Source organism: Archocentrus centrarchus, chromosome 9 (assembly GCF_007364275.1).
Source record: "Archocentrus centrarchus isolate MPI-CPG fArcCen1 chromosome 9, fArcCen1, whole genome shotgun sequence".
NCBI lineage: Eukaryota > Metazoa > Chordata > Actinopteri > Cichliformes > Cichlidae > Archocentrus > Archocentrus centrarchus.
Genome location: NC_044354.1, coordinates 14,478,131 through 14,499,244, shown reverse-complemented (window position 1 = coordinate 14,499,244; position 21,114 = coordinate 14,478,131). Strand labels below are relative to the sequence as shown.

The following is a 21,114-nucleotide window of genomic DNA, read 5'->3' as shown; positions in this document are numbered from 1 at the left end:
GTGTATGTGTGTGATTTATACATAACAAAAAAGAAGGATATAGTTTTAAAACCACAATATTACTGTTCAAAAGAGATTCTCAGTCATATAAAGAAATTCCTTTAATTAGATTATTTGAATTAGATGTTACACTGTTAGAAAACATAAATTTCCAGTCAAGCGTTTAAAGTGTTACAGCAGCATGATGTAAAGGCTTCAGTCCATTGCATTAATCACAAGAGCTTCTGTATTTGAAAATGGCTGACCAGATTAGGCACAGATTTAAAGTAGCAAACTTAAGAGTCTGTTATATTATCTCAGTTTTCTGGCATTTACAAACATGCCAGGGCTGTTTCCTGAAGACGTGTCTTCTCTGGAGACATCTTGATGGCATCATTTCCTCACAGATGCCAGGTAGGCATACCAAAATAAGGCGATCATGTTGGCAAAAAGCACCCGGAACTGAAAGCAAAAACATACGCAGAAACAGGAGGAGAGAAGAAACAAATTAAATGCAGTGACAGTGAGTAACTCATTGTCTGATGAAATAAAGCGAAGTGTGTACCTGAACAGGCACAAAGTTGATATTTATGAACTGGAAAGGGGTCCAAACTTTCCAATTCATCTTCAAAGCAGTCCAATAACTTCTTCTCATCTTCTTTTCAAAATCATTCCATCCTTTAGCCTGAGGACAGTTTAAAGTGGTTACATTCATCTTATATACTTATATCTAACATGTTTATATATTTAATTGTACACATGAAGGCACCAAATACTATGGTAAATATCCAGATGAAATCAGGTACTTTGCCAATTTAACACACACATCAAAATCAGTCATGAGGAGTACTGTTCATCATGTTAATTACAAAAAATATATGAAAACTAACTTTACAAATTTGGAGCCTGGAGTTTTAAAGTTATGGGCACTGATCAGAGAGAAAGGCTCTAATGGACGAAAGTTAACCATTAAAGGAAAAATAGAATGAAACACAGAGAAAGAGAGAGACTCACTGGTCATTTATTTTCACGTGGCAGCAGCTCAATGCATTTACACATGTAGACATGGTCAAGAAGACATGCTGAAGTTCAAATTGAGCACCATAATGGGGAAGAAAGGTGATTTAAGTGATTTTAAATGTGGTATGGTTGGATGGATGGTCTGAATATTTCAGAAACTGCTGATCTACTGGGATTTTCCCACACAACCATCTCTAGGGTTTACAGAGAATGGTCCAAAAGAGAGAAAATAAGCAGGAGTTCTCTGGGTGATGTCAGAGGTCAGAGGAGAACTCAAATAACCACTCTTCATAACCAAGGTATGCAGAAGACATACCTTGACATTCAGATGTTAGGGTCAGAATTTGGCACAAAAAAACATGCATGTAGCCATCCTGCCTTGTATCAACAATTCAGGCTCCTGGTGCTGGTGTAATGGTGTTGGAAATATTTTCTTAGCACACTTTTGGCCCCTTAGTACCAACTGAGCATCGTTTAAATCCTGATTATTATTGCTGACCATGTTGATCCCTTTATGACCACAGTGTACCCAGCTTCTGATGGCTGCTTCCAGCAGGACAACACACCATGTCACAAAGCTCAAATCATGCTCCATCATAATGAGTTTACTGTACTCAGATGGCCTCCACAGTCACCAGATATCAATCCAATAGAGCCCCTTCAAGAGGTGATGAACACAAGATGCACATCATGGGTGTGCAGCTGACAAATCTGCAGCAACTGTGTGATGCTGTCATGTCAGTATGGACCAAAACCTCTGAGGAATGTTTCCAGCTCCTTGTTAAATCTATGCCACGAAGAATTAAGACAGCTCTGAAGGGAAGAGGGGATCCAGCCCAAAAAACCCAACAGTGGCAAGGTGTAACTAATAAAATGGCCAGTGAGTGTATACAATATTTACAGTAAAATTTTTTAGACATATGTATGATATTGAAGCTAGTTAAGATACTGGCAATAGTGTGCTTAAGTAATAGAAACGTGACATGTAATTTGTTTCCAGTCTTTTGCTTACGAATCGTATACCACAACAAACAGGCTAAACCACAATTTCAGTGCAATGAATAAGCAAAAATGGACCCTGCAGTGTGTGAGCTGTTGGTTTTTGATAAATTAAAAGAAAAATGAATGAGGCCAGGGCCTCTGCTGCTGCAATTTTGATGTTGCTTTATTTTTTGCTTGAAACTGTTTCCGTAGCAATTCATTATGGAATTCATTATTGAGCTAACTTGAAAGCATCTGAGATGACCCACCTCCAGGATGTTCATTACAAAGTAGAAAAGGAGCAGAAAGCCTGGGGCAAAGATAAGCCGGTCCAGCAGCAGACGTTTGACTATACAAAAGGGGTCTTTGGTGGGAATCCACACTTCCATCAGCTGGTAAAATAAATGGCTCACGGGTCCTGTAATAAACAACCTAAAAACAGACAACAAGAGCAAATGACTACAAAAAAAATATCTAAATACAATGATGATTTCCGGCAGCACATGTTAAAAAAAAAAAAAAGAGGTCCACTGTAGCATTATAACTGGAAACAATATGTTCTTTGTGTCAGTACTGTGCTCTCACAGGCAGTAATTATGCTGCAGGGTTTTATCCTAGTCTAACGAACACATTGCAATCACTGTCTTGCAGCCTTAAAACCAAGTCAGTGCTCTCAGTTGGAGCTCACCCATAAATGGCATAGCGTGTAGCTCCAGCTGCATCGATATTACTGACAGGGGCTCCCTTCTGGGCTTTTTTTCTTGCCTCCACAAACTGAGACAGAAGGTTTCCTAAAGCTGAGAGGATGCCACTGAAAAGAAAAAGGACACACACACACACACAAAACCCTGTCAATAAGTATCAACAGTCCATTTTACAGTACGCTTGATGGGGGGAGGTTTTCAGGGCAGATGCTGATTGGCTAAACCCGGAACATGTGCAGTCACTGCAAACAAAGTTTTAAATGGTCTAAAGATATTCAAGAAATAAACCACATACGGACTGACGAAAACGCCTTTATTAGAGTGATGCAAACTTGTTAACAAACTTAACTGCAGTGGTTTGACTATCAGTAGATAGAAGCTTCAAAGTTTTAAGACCGCCAAACTGAAGAAACATGACGTGTACTGACCTGGTAACAGATTTAGTCAGGATTGGGTATTTCTTCAGGAGAACCAGATACTGCTGGAGTAACCTGAAATGTACAGAGGAGTCCCGCACGGATCGACTTTGCACAGGCATCGTCACTTTTCTACCTGTGCGAACATCTGCACTACAAGAGAGACCCCGACACTCTTCCTGTTGACGTCATTGCGTCACTGGTGGCGCCATGCATTCACGTCGACGTCCGAGAGCACAGGCTGGAAAAACCTGAACAGCAGAAAAATAACGAGCCACGCAACTGATATACAGGCGAAATTTTGAGACACATTGTTCCTTATTATTATTATTGTTACAAAGGATTTTAATTAATCTGCAATGCGCAACCTCTTTAGTTATCCACTTATATTACTGCGCTTGATACTTTCACTGTAGTGAAAGTATCTAGTGCATTTTAAGTGAGCAAAACTCATGCATATATGTATGATATATGGTATGATATAAAAAAAATTATACGATAAACTTTTAAAAAGCTATACTTTCTCTTTTCTTTTAGGCTCGAAATTACATTGAGAAAAAATTTTTCTCAACGTAATTTCAAGAAATTATAACGTGGAAATTGCACATTTTTTCTGAAAAAAAAAAGTGCAATTTCCACGTTATAATTCAGTTTTTCCAGTCAGTCTGCGGCCTTTACAAGTGCATTACAGATTTATAGATCACAGAGAATCTATAAATGCACAAAATCTGCACATAGTAATTTGGACATGATTTCATATTTTAAAGATTCCACCGTTTGTCAATAAATATATACTTAATGTGCTTTCTAAAGCTCACCAAACCTAGAAGAGCAGTGCATTTCATTAAAAACTGTAATTATTAATCACTTCTTTGCAGTTTTCACACTTTGCAGTCGTGCAGTGGGACAGGTTGGATTCCCTTGGTCTAAACACTAGTTTTTTTTTTTAAAAAGTCACTTAAAATACTGAATAACTCTGCTTTAGGTTGTATTTTTACTTCAGGTAATTTTTTTTTTTTCCTGCTACTTTATATTTCTACTTACATTTGTGTCAAAAGCTCTTTTGGGTTTTTTTAGTGTGTTTTTTTTTAAGCATAGTCAACAAATGTTCAAAAGGATTGAGGTTGGGACTTTGGGAAGGTCATTCCAGAAGCCTGTTGGGCCATTTATGAACAACAGCACATTCCTGGATCATCCATTTAAACAACTGTACGTAAGCACAAGTTATTCAAATGTGTCACCACTTTGCCAAGGTTTGGAAGACCCAAACTGTCACCCTCAGATGAGAGGAAACTGATGCTCAAGAACCACCAAAGCTCAAGCCTGCCATGAACTGGAAACTGTTGGAATACCAGCATCACTTTCCACAGTGATGCAAGTTTTAGACATTGCACAAAGTGGATGGAATATTGAAGGACCACTTCCAAATTCTTCAATTTCACCTTAAATAAACAGCTTGCTGGTTGAAAACAGGACAATGATCCCAAACAGAACTGGTTTTGGAATGGATAAAGCAGGCCAACATTAAGCTTCTGGAGTGTCCTTCCCAAAGCCCCAACCTCAACCTTGCTGAAAATTTGTGGACAATATGCTTAAAACCCAGATCCATGCCAGGAAACCAACCAGTTAAAATTAACTCTACCCAATTCTGCCAAGATGAGTGGTCAAATATCCAGCCAGAAGCGTATATATGGCTAGCAAAAGCATCTGGTCAGGATGAAACTTGCTAAGGGACATTTAACTAAATATTAGTGGGGGTGTATGTATATGTTTGACCCTGTGTGGATGAGAGAAAAAAATGTAGCTGTACAATCATTCCACCCTGGTAAAAGAACAGTTCAAAGAAATCATTAAAAGCCCCAAATTACCTCGACAGCCATGCTCATGATGAGTGTGTGTGAACTTCTGTCCACAACTGCACATCCCATTTAGGAGAAATTAATTTTCAAGTTACTAAATATTTTTCAGTAAAAAAAATTCCCAGGAGGGGATTGTGAATACAAATTCACAAAACTAACCTGAAATTCAGCAGCAGACAGGCCAAAACTCAGTATGTCAGAGATGTCACAGGAAGATTTAAGACTAGTCATGAAAATACATCCATTTTTTTAATCACTTTAATGGACCCAACATTTCTTAAAAAAAAAAAAAAAAGAAAGAAAGAAGGAAACTTTAATCTTTAACCTAAAAAAGACGATAATGTACAAAACATATTTACAACACTGAAACTGTTAAGTTTATGCAAAAATATGCAGTTCAACAGGAAGTTTAAGGGAAACTGCTTAAAAGAGAATCTGTACAAAACAAACTGCCAGAGTGAACTCTTACACTAAAAAATAAAATGCCAAAAAACAAGAAGCTTATAGGTGGGTTTTGGTTGGTAGGTAAACAAACATGCTTGAAAAACTACAATTTAAAGTGTTTTCCAGTCAATGGGAGACTTTCCAGATTTCTGTAGCAGCTCATTGGCCTTCGAGAAGTGTTTGCACCCAAAAAATCCCCGATGAGCAGACAGGGGAGATGGATGCACAGCCTGCAGGACGTGATGGCGCTTCTATAACCACAGAGAGAGGAAACTTAGTATGAAAACACGTTATAAAGCTTCCGCTGAATGAATTTGCATTAAAGCAACTGACTCTGTCTATAGCAGCTCCTTTCTTCTGAGCGTATGATCCCCACAGCATGAAGACAAGGCCCTCCAGGTTTCTGCTGAGCCACTGCACCACGGCGTCAGTGAACATCTCCCAGCCTCTGTCTTTGTGGGAGTTGGCCTGGTGTGCTCGGACAGTCAACACAGCATTGAGCAACAGCACTCCTGATAAGCAAGGTTAAAATAAAAATAAATCAATATGAAAGGGGGGAGAAGAGCAGCTTTGTTGCAGCTCTTTTAATGTGTAATTATGAGTAAACATATCACACAATGGTTTTTAAAAAAGGTACCTTGTTTGGCCCATCCAGTCAGATCGCCGTGTCCAGGGTGCTGAAAGCCTTCAATGTCAGAGCTCAGCTCTTTGAACATGTTCTCCAAGCTGGAAATGAAACAGATCAGGGACGAAGTTGATTCAACTGCACTACCTGATTTGATGTAACTGACAAGTTTGCAGAAAAAAATAAATAAATAAACACAGGGACCAATCAGGTTTGAAAGTTATCCATTCACAGAAGACAGAGCTCTGTAGAAATCACCTGTATCTTAGAAAGATGTACAGACAGTCCAGTAAAATCTGAGGGAGTACAGCAAACTATATTGTTGTAATATTCTAAAATTGTGCTAGAAAACTTTTTGATCACAATATAAGCGTGAAGAAAGCCATTTATACATTTTCTTCCATCAGAGGCAGTGAAAAGGCTTCAAACCTGGGGGGAGGAGGCACTGGTCTTTTCACACTGAAGCACAATCCATGAGCTTGGTTAGGGCCGTGATATGGATCCTGGCCAAGTATCACCACTTTTACCTGGAATTAGAGACACGTGTTAAGATCAGGCAACTGTGACAGACTAAGGAATACCTCAGATAATACTCCTAACTTCAATCTTAATAACAGACAACACCAACCAGTGACACTGAAGCTAAATTTGTACATGGCATCAACCACCTCAGAAGAATGAATGAATGCCTCAAGTTTTTCAACAGTAGCCACCATTTAACACTTTCTGCCAGGGATGGCTGCAAACTGAAATCTTTTTGTGTCTGTTATATTGTTGCCCAAAAAATACATCTGACTTTGGTATTTTGTTCACATATATTGGGGGGTCTTGAACCTGCGGCTTGCCCATCTCCACTGGATCCCTGTGGCTTTGACCCTCCCCCTAAAAATAGATGTCTATCAATATGGGAACAAACAATGTTTTGTTGTCATTTTATATATTTTTTTCATTGATTTAAGTACACTGCTCAACTTCTGAGATATTTATCTGGTCAGTTCAGCAGCAGAGGGGGTTGTTAATCAGTTTCAGCTGCTTTGGTGTTCATGAAATTAACAACAGGTGCACTAAAGGGGCAAAAATGAGGCAATCCTCAAAACAGTAATGGTTTTTACAGTCATCTCTTCTGATTGTTTTTCACTACTTTTGAACATGGAGGAGATTCCAGGAGACAGGCAGTTACTGTAGGAGAGCTGGACAGAGCCGTAGAAGGTCCTTTACCCATCAGCAGGATCGGCTTCTGCTCCTTTGTACAAGGAGGAACAGGATAAGCAATGCCAGAGCCCTACAAAATGACCTCCAGCAGGCCACTGGTGTAAATGTCTGACCAAACAATCAGAAATAGGCTTTGAGGGTCACCTGAGGGCCTCTAGTGGACCCTGTGCTCACTGCCTGGCCTGCTGTGAAAGGGTCTGGTGAAGCCATGGAGAATGTTATGCTGCCTGTAACATTATTCAGCATGACCAGTTTGGTAGTGGGTCAGTGATGGTCTGGGGAGGCACATCCATGGAGTGACACACAGACTTCTACAGGCTAGGCAACAACACCCTGACTGCCATTAGGTATCAGGATGAAATGCTTGAACCCATTGTCAGACCCTACCCTGGTGTAGTGGGTCCTGGGTTCCTCCTGGTGCACAACAATGCTCGACCTCATGTGGTGAAAGTATGCAGGTAGTTCCTGGAGGATAAAGGAATTGCCCCCCCGACGTAAATCCAATAGAATACCTCTGGGACATTATGTGTCAGTCCACCCAGTGCTGCCAGGTTGCACCTCAGACTGCCCAGGAGCTCAGTGATGCCCCAGTCGTGATATGGGAGAAAATCCCCCAGGGCGCCATCCACTATCTCATTAGGAGCATGCCCTGACGTTGTCAGAAAACAAACACGTGGCGGCCACACAAACTACTGAGCACGACTTTGAAATGCTGCCATGAAATTTCACCAATATGGACTGGCCTGCTGCATCATTTTTCACTTTGATTTTTGGGGTGTCTTTGAATTCAGCCCTCTGTTGGTTGATAATTTTCATTTCCATCAAACGACGTTGCATCCTTTCATTCCTAACACATTACCAACTCCATATCAGTATAGATATCCAACATGATTTGTTTTTCCTATTGAGATCTGATGTGTTTCAAAGTGTTCCTTTCATTTTTTTTTTGAGCAGTGTATTTCTTTACATTCTCCAATTATAACTACATTTCATTTACTAAAATATGCATCACAGCCTGCTTCTATCACCTGGCTCCTTATCCTCTTATTTTCCTGAAAAATCAGCAGCAGTGGTTAGCATGGATGTACACATACAGTATAAATGGCTTGTCCTGTGTCCCTCTAGTCATTGGTTACAACTCTGTAAAATTTAGAAGTACTGATCTGTTCCAGCAACTGGCTTAAGTGCAACTTGCTAAGGGACATTTAACCAAATATTAGTGGGGATGTATTAGTGGATTAGAGAAAAATTCAAAAATTATTTCAAACTTGTGCACCCAATTCTTGTTTTTCCAAGCCATTAAAAGATGTATGCTGTACACTCATTTCACCCTGGAAAAAGAACAGTTCAAAGAAATCATTAAAATCTCAAAATTACCATGAGATTCATGCCCATGATGAGTGGCTGTGAACTTCTGACCACAACTCTTTATTACATATTTTACTCTAATATATAAAAATTTGTGGCCTGCAGCCCATTCAGTAATTTATACCACATTCTGCCTCTTTTTGCACCAAGCTTACTGCAGTGGTTCTCAAACTTTTTTCTCGGTTGCAGTAGCAAAAATATGTAGTGGAACTAAGTTAAAGTACTGTGATTCTTTTTTAGGGAAAATAAACAATGAAGACTCTGCTGACGATCTGACCTGAATTGAGTCTGACTCTAAGTTTACACACTTACATCTCGGATGTTACACATCTGTGTCCAGGTAAACACGTGTTCAGCAGGTGGGTACACTGTGTGGCGTTTCCTCTCATCAGAAACAAAAGTCATCAGCTGTGGGAGAGATGTGACGTTATTACAACTGTTCACAACAGCAGAGACACAATGCGTAGTGTGAACTCTCCTCCTCCTGCTCCCCTCACTTGTTTGAAGTAGGGTTTTCCAAACTCAGTCGACAGCGCTTTCTTCCAGCTCTCGCCGAACCCGGGCGGAGTTTGCGCGGAAGTGAGCCTCTCCAGCGCCGCTTTCTTGTTGCGGGCGATCCTGTCCAGCTGCTGCGGGGACAGAGGGGCCGGGCGCGGGCTGCTCTCCTCTGTCTCCACATCGCAAGCCTTCTGCTTCTTCTTTATAATTTTAATGTATTGAGAAACACACAGAATTTGTGAGATGAGCGTAGCCGGGGGCGAAAGTGGCTTAGGAAAGCGTCGGCAGAGCAGTGCAAACATTGTCGTGTACTGAGCCTCACGCTGAACAACAACACAGTGGTGGCTCTGAACGCAGCTTGGAGTACGCTGAACGCATCGCGGGAAACTGCAAAGCGCTGTGTTTGAAACGCTCATGTCTCCACTGTAAGTTTTTTAATACATATAAATAAAGTAAATTCATAATATTACAAGCTACATGCTTTTTCAATTGTAAAATAACTTTAAAAAAAAAAAAAAAGAAGTGACACTTACCGGCTCGTTTGCGTCTTCCTCGGAATCAATTAACTCCGTAGAAGTCCTCTTTTTCGAGACTGGCGAAAAAAATGAGTTAATAGTTTTCTGTCCAATCATTCTGTCTAAAACGCTGCGGTGCCAACCTGCTGTAAACTAACTGAATTCACAAACTAGCTAGAATGAGAGTAAAACAGCAGTAAGCTGGTCCGAACCCCAAATCTCCCCCCAGTGGGAATTAAACATTTGGCGCCTAAACCGTGACGAAACAGAGATATGTTAATGAGCTGAGGGTTGTTCAAGACAAACTACGGTTTGGTGTTTGTTACAAGTAGCCCTGCAGCAGCTAGACTAGGGACAAGCATCAATTTACGTTAATAAAAGCATATATGTGTCTGAATTTATAAATATTTTCTATCGTCTAAGCTGTTTGTAGAACGAAAAGAAAATGTCATGGTTATCATAACCAAGAAGCTTCATTTTTAAGTAATTTTTTTTAGTCATTTTTCAAGTAAAAATAATGGACAGTTTTGTAAATTAAACGTCTATTTTTTAACATACACTCGGTTTACCTGCTCATTAACGCAAGTCAGCCAATCACATGGCAGCAGCTCTATGTATTTAGGCATGTAGACATGATCAAGACGACCTGCTGATGATAACACTCAGCATCAGGATGAGGGAGGGAAATGTGATTTAAGTGACTGAAGTTGGCATGGTTGTCGGCACCAGCGCTGCTGATCTACTGGGATTTTCCCACACAACCAGCTCTAGGGGTTACAGAGAATGGTCTGAAAATGATAAAATATCCAGTGAGCGGCAGTTCTCTGGGTGAAAATGCCTTGTTGATGAGGTCAGAGGAGAATGACTGGATTGCTTCAAGCTGAAAGGCAACAGTAACTCAAATAACCACAGGTTAAAACAAAGGTATCCAGCAGAGCATCTCTGAATGCACAGCACACTGAATCTTGAAGCGGATGGGCTACAGCAGCAGAAGACCACACTGGGTACCCCCCCTGTGCCCTAAGGACAGGAAACTAAAGCTAAAATTTGCACCAAAATTGGACAATAGAAGACTGGGAAAATATTACCTGGTCTGATGAGTTTCACTTTCTGCTGCAACATTAGGATGGTAGGGTCCAAATTTGGCATAAACATTATGAAAGAATGGATCCATCCTTCCTTGTATCAACAGTTCAGGATGCTGCTGGCGGTGTAATGGTGTGTTGGATATTTTTTTTGGCACACTTTGGGCCTCATAGTACCAACTGAACATCATGGATTTAACAGTATTGTTGCTGACCATGCCCATTCCTTTTTTGACCACAGTGTACCCATCTTTTGATGGCTGCTTCCAGCAGGATAAAGCACCATGTCACAAATCTCCAGTCTTCTCAAACTGGTTTCTTGAACATGACAATGAGTTCACTGTACTCAGATGGCCTCCACAGTCACCACTGGGATGTGGTGGAACAGCAGATTCACATCATGGATGTTCAGCTGACAAATCTGCAGCAACTGTGATGCAATCGTGTCAATATAGACCAAAATCTCTGAGAAATGTTTCCAATGTTTTCCAACATTAATCTTCATGGAATTTATTCCATGAAGATTAAGGCAGCTGTGAAGGCAAAAGGGGGTCCAACCCAGTACTACCAAGGTGTATTTAATAGAATGTTGCATGAGTGTACACTGTATGTGAATGACAAAAATATTTCACATCCAGTCAAACACACTGATAAAATATATAATTTAATGACTTTGAGATTCTACTCAATGCTGGCCCACATTTATCTACAAACGAGTGTTAATGTTTCATCTTTGCATCATCCAGGTATTAAAAATCCAGAGTTCCACCGACACCTGCTTACTCCAATGGAAAAGTTTGTGATTCGGGATCAGAACAAACGTCACTGCACCAATGACACCCCAGGAGTAAGTTCAAGAAAGAAGATTAAACAGGAAAGAGATGAAAAAATGACGGAGGAACACTCTGAGGATGATGAGGACACAGCCTTTGCAGAGTTCTCCAATCCAGTTCCCTGGCAAAAAATAGAAGCAGAGGGACTAGACTGTGATTATGCACTGCTTTTCTCTAAAGAGGAAGCAGACCGCCTGTTTAAACAGTTGGAGGGGGAGGTGGTGTATGCAACAGGTACATGAGCCCCATTTCTTTAAAGTTAGGAGCAGAAGTTGCAGTGTAGCTGAACTGTTGTTTCTGTTCCAGGAGAAGAGTCAAAGGTCCAGGTGTATGGAAAAGTATACAATATACCAAGAAAGCAGGCCACATATGGAGATGCAGGCCTAACTTATACTTATTCTGGGGTGACACGTTTAGCATGTCCGTGGACTCCAACCTTGGAATACATTCGGGATGCTGTCACCAAAACGACAGGGCAGACATTTAACTTCGTCTTGGTCAACAGGTGAGAAATGACTTGTACAGGTCACAGTTTGAGATCTGAGGTTTTACTGCTAAATACATTTCTCCCCATCAGGTACAAAGATGGGCAGGATCACATAGGTGAGCACCGTGATGACGAGAAGGAGCTGGACCCCCTCTGTCCCATCGCCTCAGTCTCTCTGGGAGCAGCGCGAGACTTTGTCTTCAAACACAGAGATTCACGAGGAAACCGGAGCTGCAGACAGATCGAACCTGTGAAGCTGGAGCTCGCTCACGGAAGCCTGCTCCTCATGAACCCACCGACCAACACCTTCTGGTACCACAGCCTCCCCGTTCGGAAGAAGGTCCTCCTGCCCCGCATTAACCTCACATTTAGGCGCATTCTGCTGGACAGCAAGCGTGAGAGCAAGCCAAAGCCGGGTGTAAGTTAGGGACGTGGCCATTTGCAGTGGTGACCAAGCGCTTCTGACAGGATGGATGGATGGTGGACAAGAAACAAAGCCTAAGGAATAATGAATCTGTACGCTAAATAAGGTTAGATAAACCATTTTACTGGAGCATCTTGGGACTCTGGAGGATGAGTGACTTTTTTTTTTTTTTTTCTTTCAGTGAATCAGCATTTAACTTTACTCAGCTCACATCAGCAAAATGAAAATTATAGGTTTCTCTTCCAAAGAAAGCAAAGAATACAAATCAATGAATGTAAACAGTTCAAATGCCCCGAGAAAATGATTGCTCTTATTGGACACAATTGTGTGTGTATTCAGCTCCTTGTGTTGCAATGTAGTGTATTTGTGTATCTTCTATATACTTTGGCAGATTTGGAAAGTAAAGGGTTAATGTGTTTGCAAATTAAGCTTGTAATTGTGTTGTATTTAAAGGAAAGCTGTGTAAAGAGTGAAAATTTGAACTTCTTTGAATTATAGTGAGTGGATTATGAGCTTGGTCCAAATGTAGACTGATTTAATCAGACTCCTCTTTAATGGGTTTCATGAGTATGGGAGTGGATTCTGACCCACTGATTGACCTATTGATCTGCCTAAAGCCGCTATGAAGGTTTCCAACATGAATTTAGCATCATGGAAATATTTATTGATACACAAAGTTTAACTCAAGGTTCAATTACTATTTTCCAGAGTTGTCAATTCTGTTTATTACGAAAAACCTTAGTAATACTTACTAGACCCCCTTTTGCCTTCAGAGCTGCCTTAATTCTTTGTATCACAGATTCAATAAGGTGCTGGAAACATTCCTGAGAGATTTTGGTCCATACTGACATGAGAGCATCACGCAGTTGCTGCATATCCATGATGCAAATGTCCCATTCCACCACATCCCAAAGGTGTTCTATTGGACTGAGATCTGGTGACTGTTGGCCAATTTTGGTGAGCCCTTGCCTACTGTAGCCTCAGGTTCATGGTGTTAGATAACTAGAGTGGCACTCAGTGCGGTCTCCTCGAGCTCTACTGCATACTTTGGTTCCAGCAAGTGGTTGTTTGAGTTACTGCTGCCTTCCTATCAGATGGAAGCAGTCTGGCTATTCTTCTGACCACTGGCACTGAGAACTGCAGCTTAGTGGTTCATTTCTCTTTTTTTAGTCATTCTCTGTAAACCCTAGAGATCCTTGTGTGGGAAAATCGAGATCAGCTGTTTCTGAAATACTCAGAACAACCATGGCATGTTCAAAGTCCCTTAAATCACTTTTCTTCCTCATTCCGATGCTCGCTTTGAACTTCAGCAGGTCATCTTAACCATGTCTACATGCACTGCGTTGGTACCGTCAGATTGGCTGATTATATATTTGCATTAATAAGCAGTTGAACAGGGCTAACTAATAAAGTAAGTGGTTGGACATCAGAAAAAACATTACTGGGAGTCTGCCTTTGGCAAACAATTAAGTTTGTTTTTTTTTTAAACTCTTGTAAAATTTACAACTTTCCAAATTCAGTGCATTTTGGTCAAGAGACACTTAAGTGGGTGTTTGGCATAGGCTCATCCATCAAGCTCTCATCTTAAAGTAGAAAATTATGTTCTTGCTCTAATAAACACTAAGGAGCACTTTTTAATGCTTTTAATACCTGAAAACAATCACCTTACAGACTGCACACAAATACAATCTCACATGAATATACAGTAGTGCAAACTGCAAATATTAAGGACTTTTGCACCAGATCACTGCTCATTTTAACTGCACTGGTCAAAAGTTACACAAACATAATTAAAAACAGGATATCTACAGAAACCTGCAGTCATAACCTTAGCTTTGTTAACTGAGGACACATCTCTTATTAATCTATTTAACACCCACAGCATGTCAACTGGCTGTGATGCGTCACATTTTGAGGAAGGGTCCCGTTCACATTAGTGGCAGCACTCATGGTTCCGTGTGTTTACAAATCAAGCATTAAAGACAACATGGCAATTAAACCACAACCGTGCAGTTCTGCAAATCATGACAGAGTAAGGTTCACTGGAAACTGCAAAAATATCCAACTGAACAACCGTGTCAATAGAAACATTATTTCCAGTATGCTTTACATACACTGCTGGGAGCGATTAGGCAAATTAGATCTGACAGAGAACCAGAGTTAAGGATTCTACCTATGTGACTTTTCAGAACATGTAACAGCTCCTAAATCTAATCACTGAGAAGTCCTAATCAGCCACTTGAAAGCAATGGACAAAATAACAGGAACACCTTGAAGTAGCCTATACTGCATTCAAACACCGGAAGCCACACGTCTAGCCATCATCTGTGTCAGCCTAAACACTGTATGCCTCAAACACGAACTATGATTTGTGGGGCTATTACCTTGGGGTAGACTGTACTGATAAGCCACAACAATAAAACCACCCGCCTAATATTCCGTGCAGGCGTTTCTCTTGGTGTTTACGTCGTTTTGACCCATAGCGGTGCGGACAAGGGACCTCGGTGTGTCCTGTGGTGTTTGGCACCTGGAAAGTGGCAGCTCATTTTAATCCTCTTGGTTGCAGGATGAGGCTTCTCAGACACTCAAACAGATCAGGGTTTGGGGAATTTGGGAACTGGGAAAACAGGAAGTGGACTGCATTTATTTAGGGTTTTTCTACTATCAACCACTCAAAGTGCTTTACACAGCAAACCACATTCACCCATTTACAAATACATGTATACTTTGTTCCTCAAGGAGTTTTTTCTGGTGTGACAGGGCACAGATGCTGCTGGAGGAGGCTGCTGCTACCAAGTGCCATTGCCACATTGCCATTGTTCCAGATGTAAGGATCTTTAGGGGTGTGGTATGTACCAAAGTAACATCCATATGATACCAGGACCCAAAGGTTTTCCAGCAGAACATCGCACCAACGACGACAACTGTTACTCATTTTGCTTGCCATCGGTTTTTAATGTTGTGAACTATCATCGTTTGTCAGGTGTTCCTCTTTGTCTGGTAAAAGCTGAGATGTTGCACTACATAAATTGCTGCACATCAAAGAAAAGTAGCTTACCAATAAAAAAGATGAAAAAAGAAAAAAAAAAATCCTGCAGTTTTATTATCTTTGGGATTAAAAGGCTCCTTTCTCTGGATCAGAGCAGCAAGCAAAGTGTCCACAATGCACACTATGACCTAGGACAACTCTAGGATAGCTTTAATCTCTGGTCTCAGTCACAAAGCCACCTGTTGGTAACCGTGCTGTCCCTGCCACATCAAGTGTGATAGTATGACTGGAAAGGCAGACGTCTATTAGGATGTGAGCTTCTGGCTATTCCTCTGATGACAGGGAGAAACTGAGCCTTCGAACTCTCTCATAAAAGAGCATATAACCGTTGGAAGACAGCACCTCGTGCAGGCTGGCTTTGCGCACCGAGTCGTCTGACACCCACAACCACTGGGAGCTGAAGAGTGAAGAACTGCGAGATGAAGACGGGCTGCGGCGGTAGGTGACAAAATGTCCCGAGTGCATGTCGCCGTGGTGAACCAGCACAGCCATGAGCTGGAAAAGATACTCTGTAGAACTGGAAGAAACGAGACAAATGCATGTTGTTGTCACCTGTGTGTATATATCATTAAAGACTGCGACAGAAGACGAATGTCAGAACCAGTGCAATTTATTCTCTTGAATATCAGGTAGATACACTGGTCCTACATATCACTGTTGTTTAAACATATGAATGACAGACTAAGCAATTACTATGTAAGAACATACGTGTGTGACAGCAAACAGATTACTTAAGATGAAACTATATCCTCTTTACTTTGAATACTTTAATGTTTAAAAGGATGAAACTGTTCTGCTTTGTGATACTTTAAGCTTCATTAGAAAGGCTCAAGGCTCATTCACTTTAATATTATTATATGGACAGAAGTATTGGGCCACACCTCTTTAGGTTTGAATTTGAGTGTTTTCAGTACCATTGCCACAGGCGTATAAAATCAAGCACCTAGCCATGCAGTCTGCCTTTACCAACATTTGTGAAAGAATGGGTCGTTCTAAAGAGCTCACTAAATTTGAGCGCTGTGCTGTAATAGGACGCCGCTGTTGCAGCAAGTCATTTTGTGAAACTTCTTCCCTCTGAGATATTCCACCATAAGTGGTACTGCTGCAAAGCAGAAGCATTTGGGAACCACAACAACTCAGCCACAAAGTGCCAGACCATGTGACAGTAGAATAGAATCGAATGTCTTTATTGTCATTATACAGGATGTACCATGAGATTGGAGAGTGAGGTCACAGAGTGCTGATATGCAGAGTGCAAAAAGTAAGTCAGTAACTTACTGACTCAGTAACTGCAGAGCTTCAAACTTCCTCTGACAGTAACATGCCAGTTTTAGCACAACTCTAAATAAATCTAAAGACACAATGCAGAAGTGAACTAGTTCAACACACATTCTAATTTTTTAAAATTACATTTCTGTCTTTTTTTTTTTTCCTCTTTCCTTCAGTTACACAAATAGTTTTGCTATATAAAGAATCTTCAGTATGCCAATATGATAAGCTCACATCAATAACTGTTTACAATTAAATACTTGAAGGCACGCACCCACTGATACTATTCTTAATGTGAGCGGATTTCTTTAAGAAATTTAATATGTTGATCTCATTCCTGAACAAGCACATTGGTCACCATTTTTAATAACATCTTCATGCAGCTAAAGACTGAACTAAGCATTGCCAGATTAACAAAAAGGCGGCAGCAGCATGAGATATTCTATTCTGTTGATGATGAAAAGGGGATTTGGATTACAGTGTGCCAGTCGAATAGCCTGATATACGAGAGTTCGTTTTTGTTTACCTGTAGTCATAGGTGAGGCTGAACTGTGGGTTCACACCAGGAGTGTGAAAAAATACAGACGAACAGGTTCCATTAGAAAAAGGTTTGTTGTTGTTATGATGCTCTGAGTCTGAAAAATAAAATACAATAAATGCACAAATTAAATAAACAGAATATGAAGCAGAATAATATTAATAAAGATTTAATAAAGCCAACACACCAGTGCCATTGGCAGAGGGTTTTTCTAAGGAATCATCTCCATTTTCAGGTTTTGTGGATTTTGCAGCACATTTGAGCCGCTGACTCCTCTGTGTGGAAGTGTTGTGTTTGTAATGATCCATTGATAGGTACTCTGCAAACTGCACGTGCTCCTGTCGTTTGATGGGGGTTCCTTCACTCGACCACGTCAGTCTTTGCAAATGGATGCAGAGGCACTGGGGGAGCTAACAGAGACAACGCCTGTCATTTAGAAATGAGGGCAAGTTTGCATCTCTGCAAGTATTCTGACATTTCTTCAACTAAGCTGTATAAAAACTCTTTTTTAATATTTATCCAGAAGAGACTGCTTACCTTCCCCAGTTTTAGCTGTTTAACAAATGTTGTCCTTTGGCTTTCTACAACTTGACCATTAATTGTGGTTGCTTGTTGAAGCTGAGGAGAAATGATCCAAAACATGAAAATTATACATAAAATCAGCAAAATACACCTTAGAACAAAACTGGACTCTTCTGTCTCTCTTAAGTCGACCAGCCTGCTTCAAATCTTTGACTGCGAGTAAATCATTTAACAAAAGGATTACCACAGTGTAGCAAGACACTGATATGGAAGTCAGTGTACCTTGGTGCAGTTTTCACACTCCACTTCTTTGATGGTTTCTGAAGAGATAAAGTGCTGAAGACACTGGTCTAGAGAGATAGGCCGGCCCTGAGAACAAACAAGTCATGTTACAACAAACAGAACAACAAGGAGTATACCAGTGTGTACACAGACATTAATTTTCACTTACCCACTGAGGTAAAGGGATGGACAAGGAAAGACTATCAAATGAGTCATACCGCACTGGACTCTACAAAATTGCAATGCAGAGGAATGAATTACCTCTCAAAAGAAGACAAACAGTAATTTACTCTTTATTTATCTGGCAAAATAAACCAAAAACTCACCTGTAGTTCACAGCGCTTGCAGAACATATTACTTGTTAACCGTCCATGAAACGGATGCTGAAACTTCCACGGACTTGGTATTGGATGAAGGGGAGCTGCCAAATGAAAATTTAGCTCACATGAAATATAACTTCAATATGATTTTATAATCTAGGTTCCATGATTTTTTTCTTTTTCGCCTCCTTACCTCGACTTCTGCATGTCATCATTTTCTCATCTTGATCAGGGAGACTCTGGTATTAAAATCAGCACACACACAAAGAATAACTAGAATTGTATTTCAGATACCTCAACAACACAGAGACCAACTGAGATTTTAAAAAAAAGTGTAAGAGGCAAACTTTAGATCAACGTGGTTTACAAACTCCAGACTACAAAGGAACCTGCAGAGTATATAGGGAGGGGTACAACATGCATGAGAGATAGTGAGAACAGCAAGTTACCTCAAGGGACTGCATGTCAAACAAATGAGTGACTTTGGGCTGACGATCTCGCTCCTCCTCCAGTGAAGATGTAAGGACATGAAATAGTTCATGTGCATCCTAAGAAGGGATAACCCAACACAAACAACTGTTAGAGGCTCAGGTGCTGTTAAGAATGCACTGCATCATGCATTAGAAATAATAATAATAATAATAATAATAAAAACAAAACAACCAAGATTCAACATCAGTATGGACTAACCTGCTCTTCAAATGAGCTGATGTGCCATCTGTACAGTCTGAGAACATCCAGGAGACACCCAGCATCAAGTACGTTTTCCTCACCTGGCTCATCACTGGACAGAGCTGTCAGTGCAGAAACAGCCTCCATGTAAAAATAATGGAGGAACACAGCATGTCCAGTACACTCTCCTTATATGACACACTGGTTTTACATACCTTGGAGAAGCTGAAGCAGTGTCATGGAAAGCTGGTTGTCTTTGCCTGATTGGATTGAAGGCAAACCGGAAAACTTTTCCAGCCACCTGATGAAGGACGGACATGCTGCTAAGCCCTGAAGCAACGAGTTCAGAAAGCATGTATTCCCCAAGTTTAACAGACCCGGAACCATACCTGCAAGAAACCACAAGTCCTTGTAATTTGCTGCAATATAAACAGCATCATAAGTACAATCTGTGCGCCACACTGTCATAACAATTCTTACCTCTCTTTCTCTTCTTTCTCTCTGTAATTGGACCCCACAAAACGTATACTCCAGCTGCAACTGCAGCAGCTATCCCACCAATGACACCCCAGTTCTTTATCATCTTGTTTCTTAAAAAAGAAAAGGAAAAGGAAACAACAACACAGCCACATTAAGCAAACAACTCACAACTAGATATCTATCATCCAGTATGTGGCTACTATAAATAATCAAGTATATTTTTAGTACCGAATAAAAGCTAACAGCTTGGAATTGAAACAAAGCACGACAAAGTTTCAAGCCAAACGCTTAAGTACATCTGTGAAATATTGAAAATATTTTTTATCATTATTACTGCTGATGTCACACTGATCCAAGACTTCCTAACATCAATGTAATTTTTTTTTAATTTGTAACATGTTCGCTTCTCTGACAGTACAGACAAAACAACAGGCAACGCAATGCAAAACAAATCAACCGTGTGCTCTACTAACCCGACATCCAATTAGTTAATCTGGGGGTAAAAGAGGACACGACAAGCCTCCTTCAACATCTGCTCCAATAACGCTCCCGCTGGCCAGCCCGGACTGACAGTCTCGGTTTCATACAATCATTTCGGAAGATAAACACGAACCCCCGATGTTACTAATTAGCCCACTTTATCCAGTAAGTAAACATGACCCAGTTCACACAGCATGACACACAGGCTAGCTTTAGCTGTAGGGCTAACTCACCGAGAGCTCCGAGGGAAGGCTGCCCCCCGACCCCTATGTATCCCCCATCAGTAAACACCCACGCCGCTGTACTGAAATACAGTGAATATCTCATTAAAGTCACTGCGTATCTCCGGTAGCAGGTTTACTAACTGTGACATTAAACCAGACTGCAAGTCTGCGCATGTTTCACTTTGAGTCCAACCAAACGTACGCCGCGACGGCAGCGTCGCGACCGCGTTACTTCCGTCCGCGTGCACTGAAAATAAGCTGTTTTATGCCAGGTGGCGAGGAGTTTACCTGATTACAGCTCCACTGCCAAGAAACTCCCGAACAAGCTTATCTGAGCTTTTTTCTCTGCACCACAACATCCTGCTGTCTCCGCGGAACTCTCAGTCTCTGGTGGTGTGTTTCAGGACGGACCCGCGGAAGAGCAGCACGCTTCTGACGTCAATATTTACGTTCAGATAAAAAGTTAAAACCAAAGAGTTCAAACCGTGTTTAATATAAATGTAAAATGTTTTTAAAAACAAAAGTATGGCTTGAAATACCGTTGTGATGTATAAGTATTTTTTTTTTGTTTTTTTTTTTTGAAGCTCAATAAAACACGTTTTTGGTTAGTCAAATACACATCTCCATACACATAATTCATTATTATTGCTTAATTCCCAGCAGAATTAATTATTATTGTCTATTTATTAATTTGATTTGGTTCTTTTTAAATTAGGTCTTTCTTCACGTTTTTGTTCATTTGTAATGGCCATAAGCAGCGATGAGTTCACCCAAGTCTGGATATCGGTAATTTTTTTTCCAAAGAAAGGCAGTAACTCTGCACTATCA

The 21,114-nt window shown here is 40.6% G+C and overlaps 4 protein-coding genes across 9 annotated transcripts; 1 reads left to right on the top strand and 3 right to left on the bottom strand.

The window, feature by feature from the left end:
- Positions 1-83: 83 nt before the first annotated feature.
- pxmp2 (peroxisomal membrane protein 2) lies at positions 84-3,302 on the bottom strand. Its single transcript, XM_030737890.1, has 5 exons — positions 3,113-3,302; positions 2,669-2,791; positions 2,250-2,412; positions 545-664; positions 84-441 (listed from the first exon to the last, which is right to left on the bottom strand). The coding sequence occupies exons 1-5, from the start codon at positions 3,220-3,222 to the stop codon at positions 373-375; spliced, it is 585 nt and encodes a 194-aa protein (XP_030593750.1). The 5' UTR covers positions 3,223-3,302; the 3' UTR covers positions 84-372.
- A 1,963-nt stretch (positions 3,303-5,265) lies between these two features.
- unga (uracil DNA glycosylase a) lies at positions 5,266-9,865 on the bottom strand. 4 transcript variants are annotated; one of them, XM_030737886.1, is made up of 7 exons: positions 9,640-9,865; positions 9,106-9,324; positions 8,921-9,016; positions 6,458-6,555; positions 6,041-6,129; positions 5,737-5,915; positions 5,266-5,654 (listed from the first exon to the last, which is right to left on the bottom strand). In XM_030737886.1, exons 1-7 carry the CDS (start codon positions 9,736-9,738, stop codon positions 5,514-5,516), a joined length of 921 nt encoding a protein of 306 aa, XP_030593746.1. In that variant the 5' UTR covers positions 9,739-9,865; the 3' UTR covers positions 5,266-5,513. The 4 variants fall into 4 exon arrangements, with proteins under 4 accessions (XP_030593746.1, XP_030593748.1, XP_030593745.1 ...); XM_030737888.1 differs by having other exon boundaries at positions 9,106-9,303; XM_030737887.1 differs by having other exon boundaries at positions 5,267-5,654; positions 9,106-9,306.
- alkbh2 (alkB homolog 2, alpha-ketoglutarate dependent dioxygenase) lies at positions 9,408-12,852 on the top strand. Its single transcript, XM_030737889.1, has 4 exons — positions 9,408-9,531; positions 11,453-11,773; positions 11,846-12,044; positions 12,117-12,852. The coding sequence occupies exons 2-4, from the start codon at positions 11,494-11,496 to the stop codon at positions 12,451-12,453; spliced, it is 816 nt and encodes a 271-aa protein (XP_030593749.1). The 5' UTR covers positions 9,408-9,531; positions 11,453-11,493; the 3' UTR covers positions 12,454-12,852.
- Positions 12,853-14,105: 1,253 nt separating this feature from the next.
- On the bottom strand, positions 14,106-20,713 carry usp30 (ubiquitin specific peptidase 30). Of its 3 annotated transcripts, none has more exons than XM_030738372.1 (13): positions 20,575-20,713; positions 19,583-19,692; positions 19,318-19,491; positions 19,121-19,224; positions 18,880-18,978; positions 18,624-18,669; positions 18,437-18,531; positions 18,280-18,339; positions 18,111-18,197; positions 17,844-17,924; positions 17,494-17,716; positions 17,295-17,403; positions 14,106-16,016 (listed from the first exon to the last, which is right to left on the bottom strand). In XM_030738372.1, exons 1-13 carry the CDS (start codon positions 20,643-20,645, stop codon positions 15,764-15,766), a joined length of 1,512 nt encoding a protein of 503 aa, XP_030594232.1. In that variant the 5' UTR covers positions 20,646-20,713; the 3' UTR covers positions 14,106-15,763. The 3 variants fall into 3 exon arrangements, with proteins under 3 accessions (XP_030594232.1, XP_030594234.1, XP_030594235.1); XM_030738374.1 differs by lacking the exon at positions 20,575-20,713 and adding an exon at positions 20,296-20,499; XM_030738375.1 differs by lacking the exon at positions 20,575-20,713 and adding an exon at positions 20,056-20,257.
- Between the last annotated feature and the right edge of the window lie 401 nt (positions 20,714-21,114).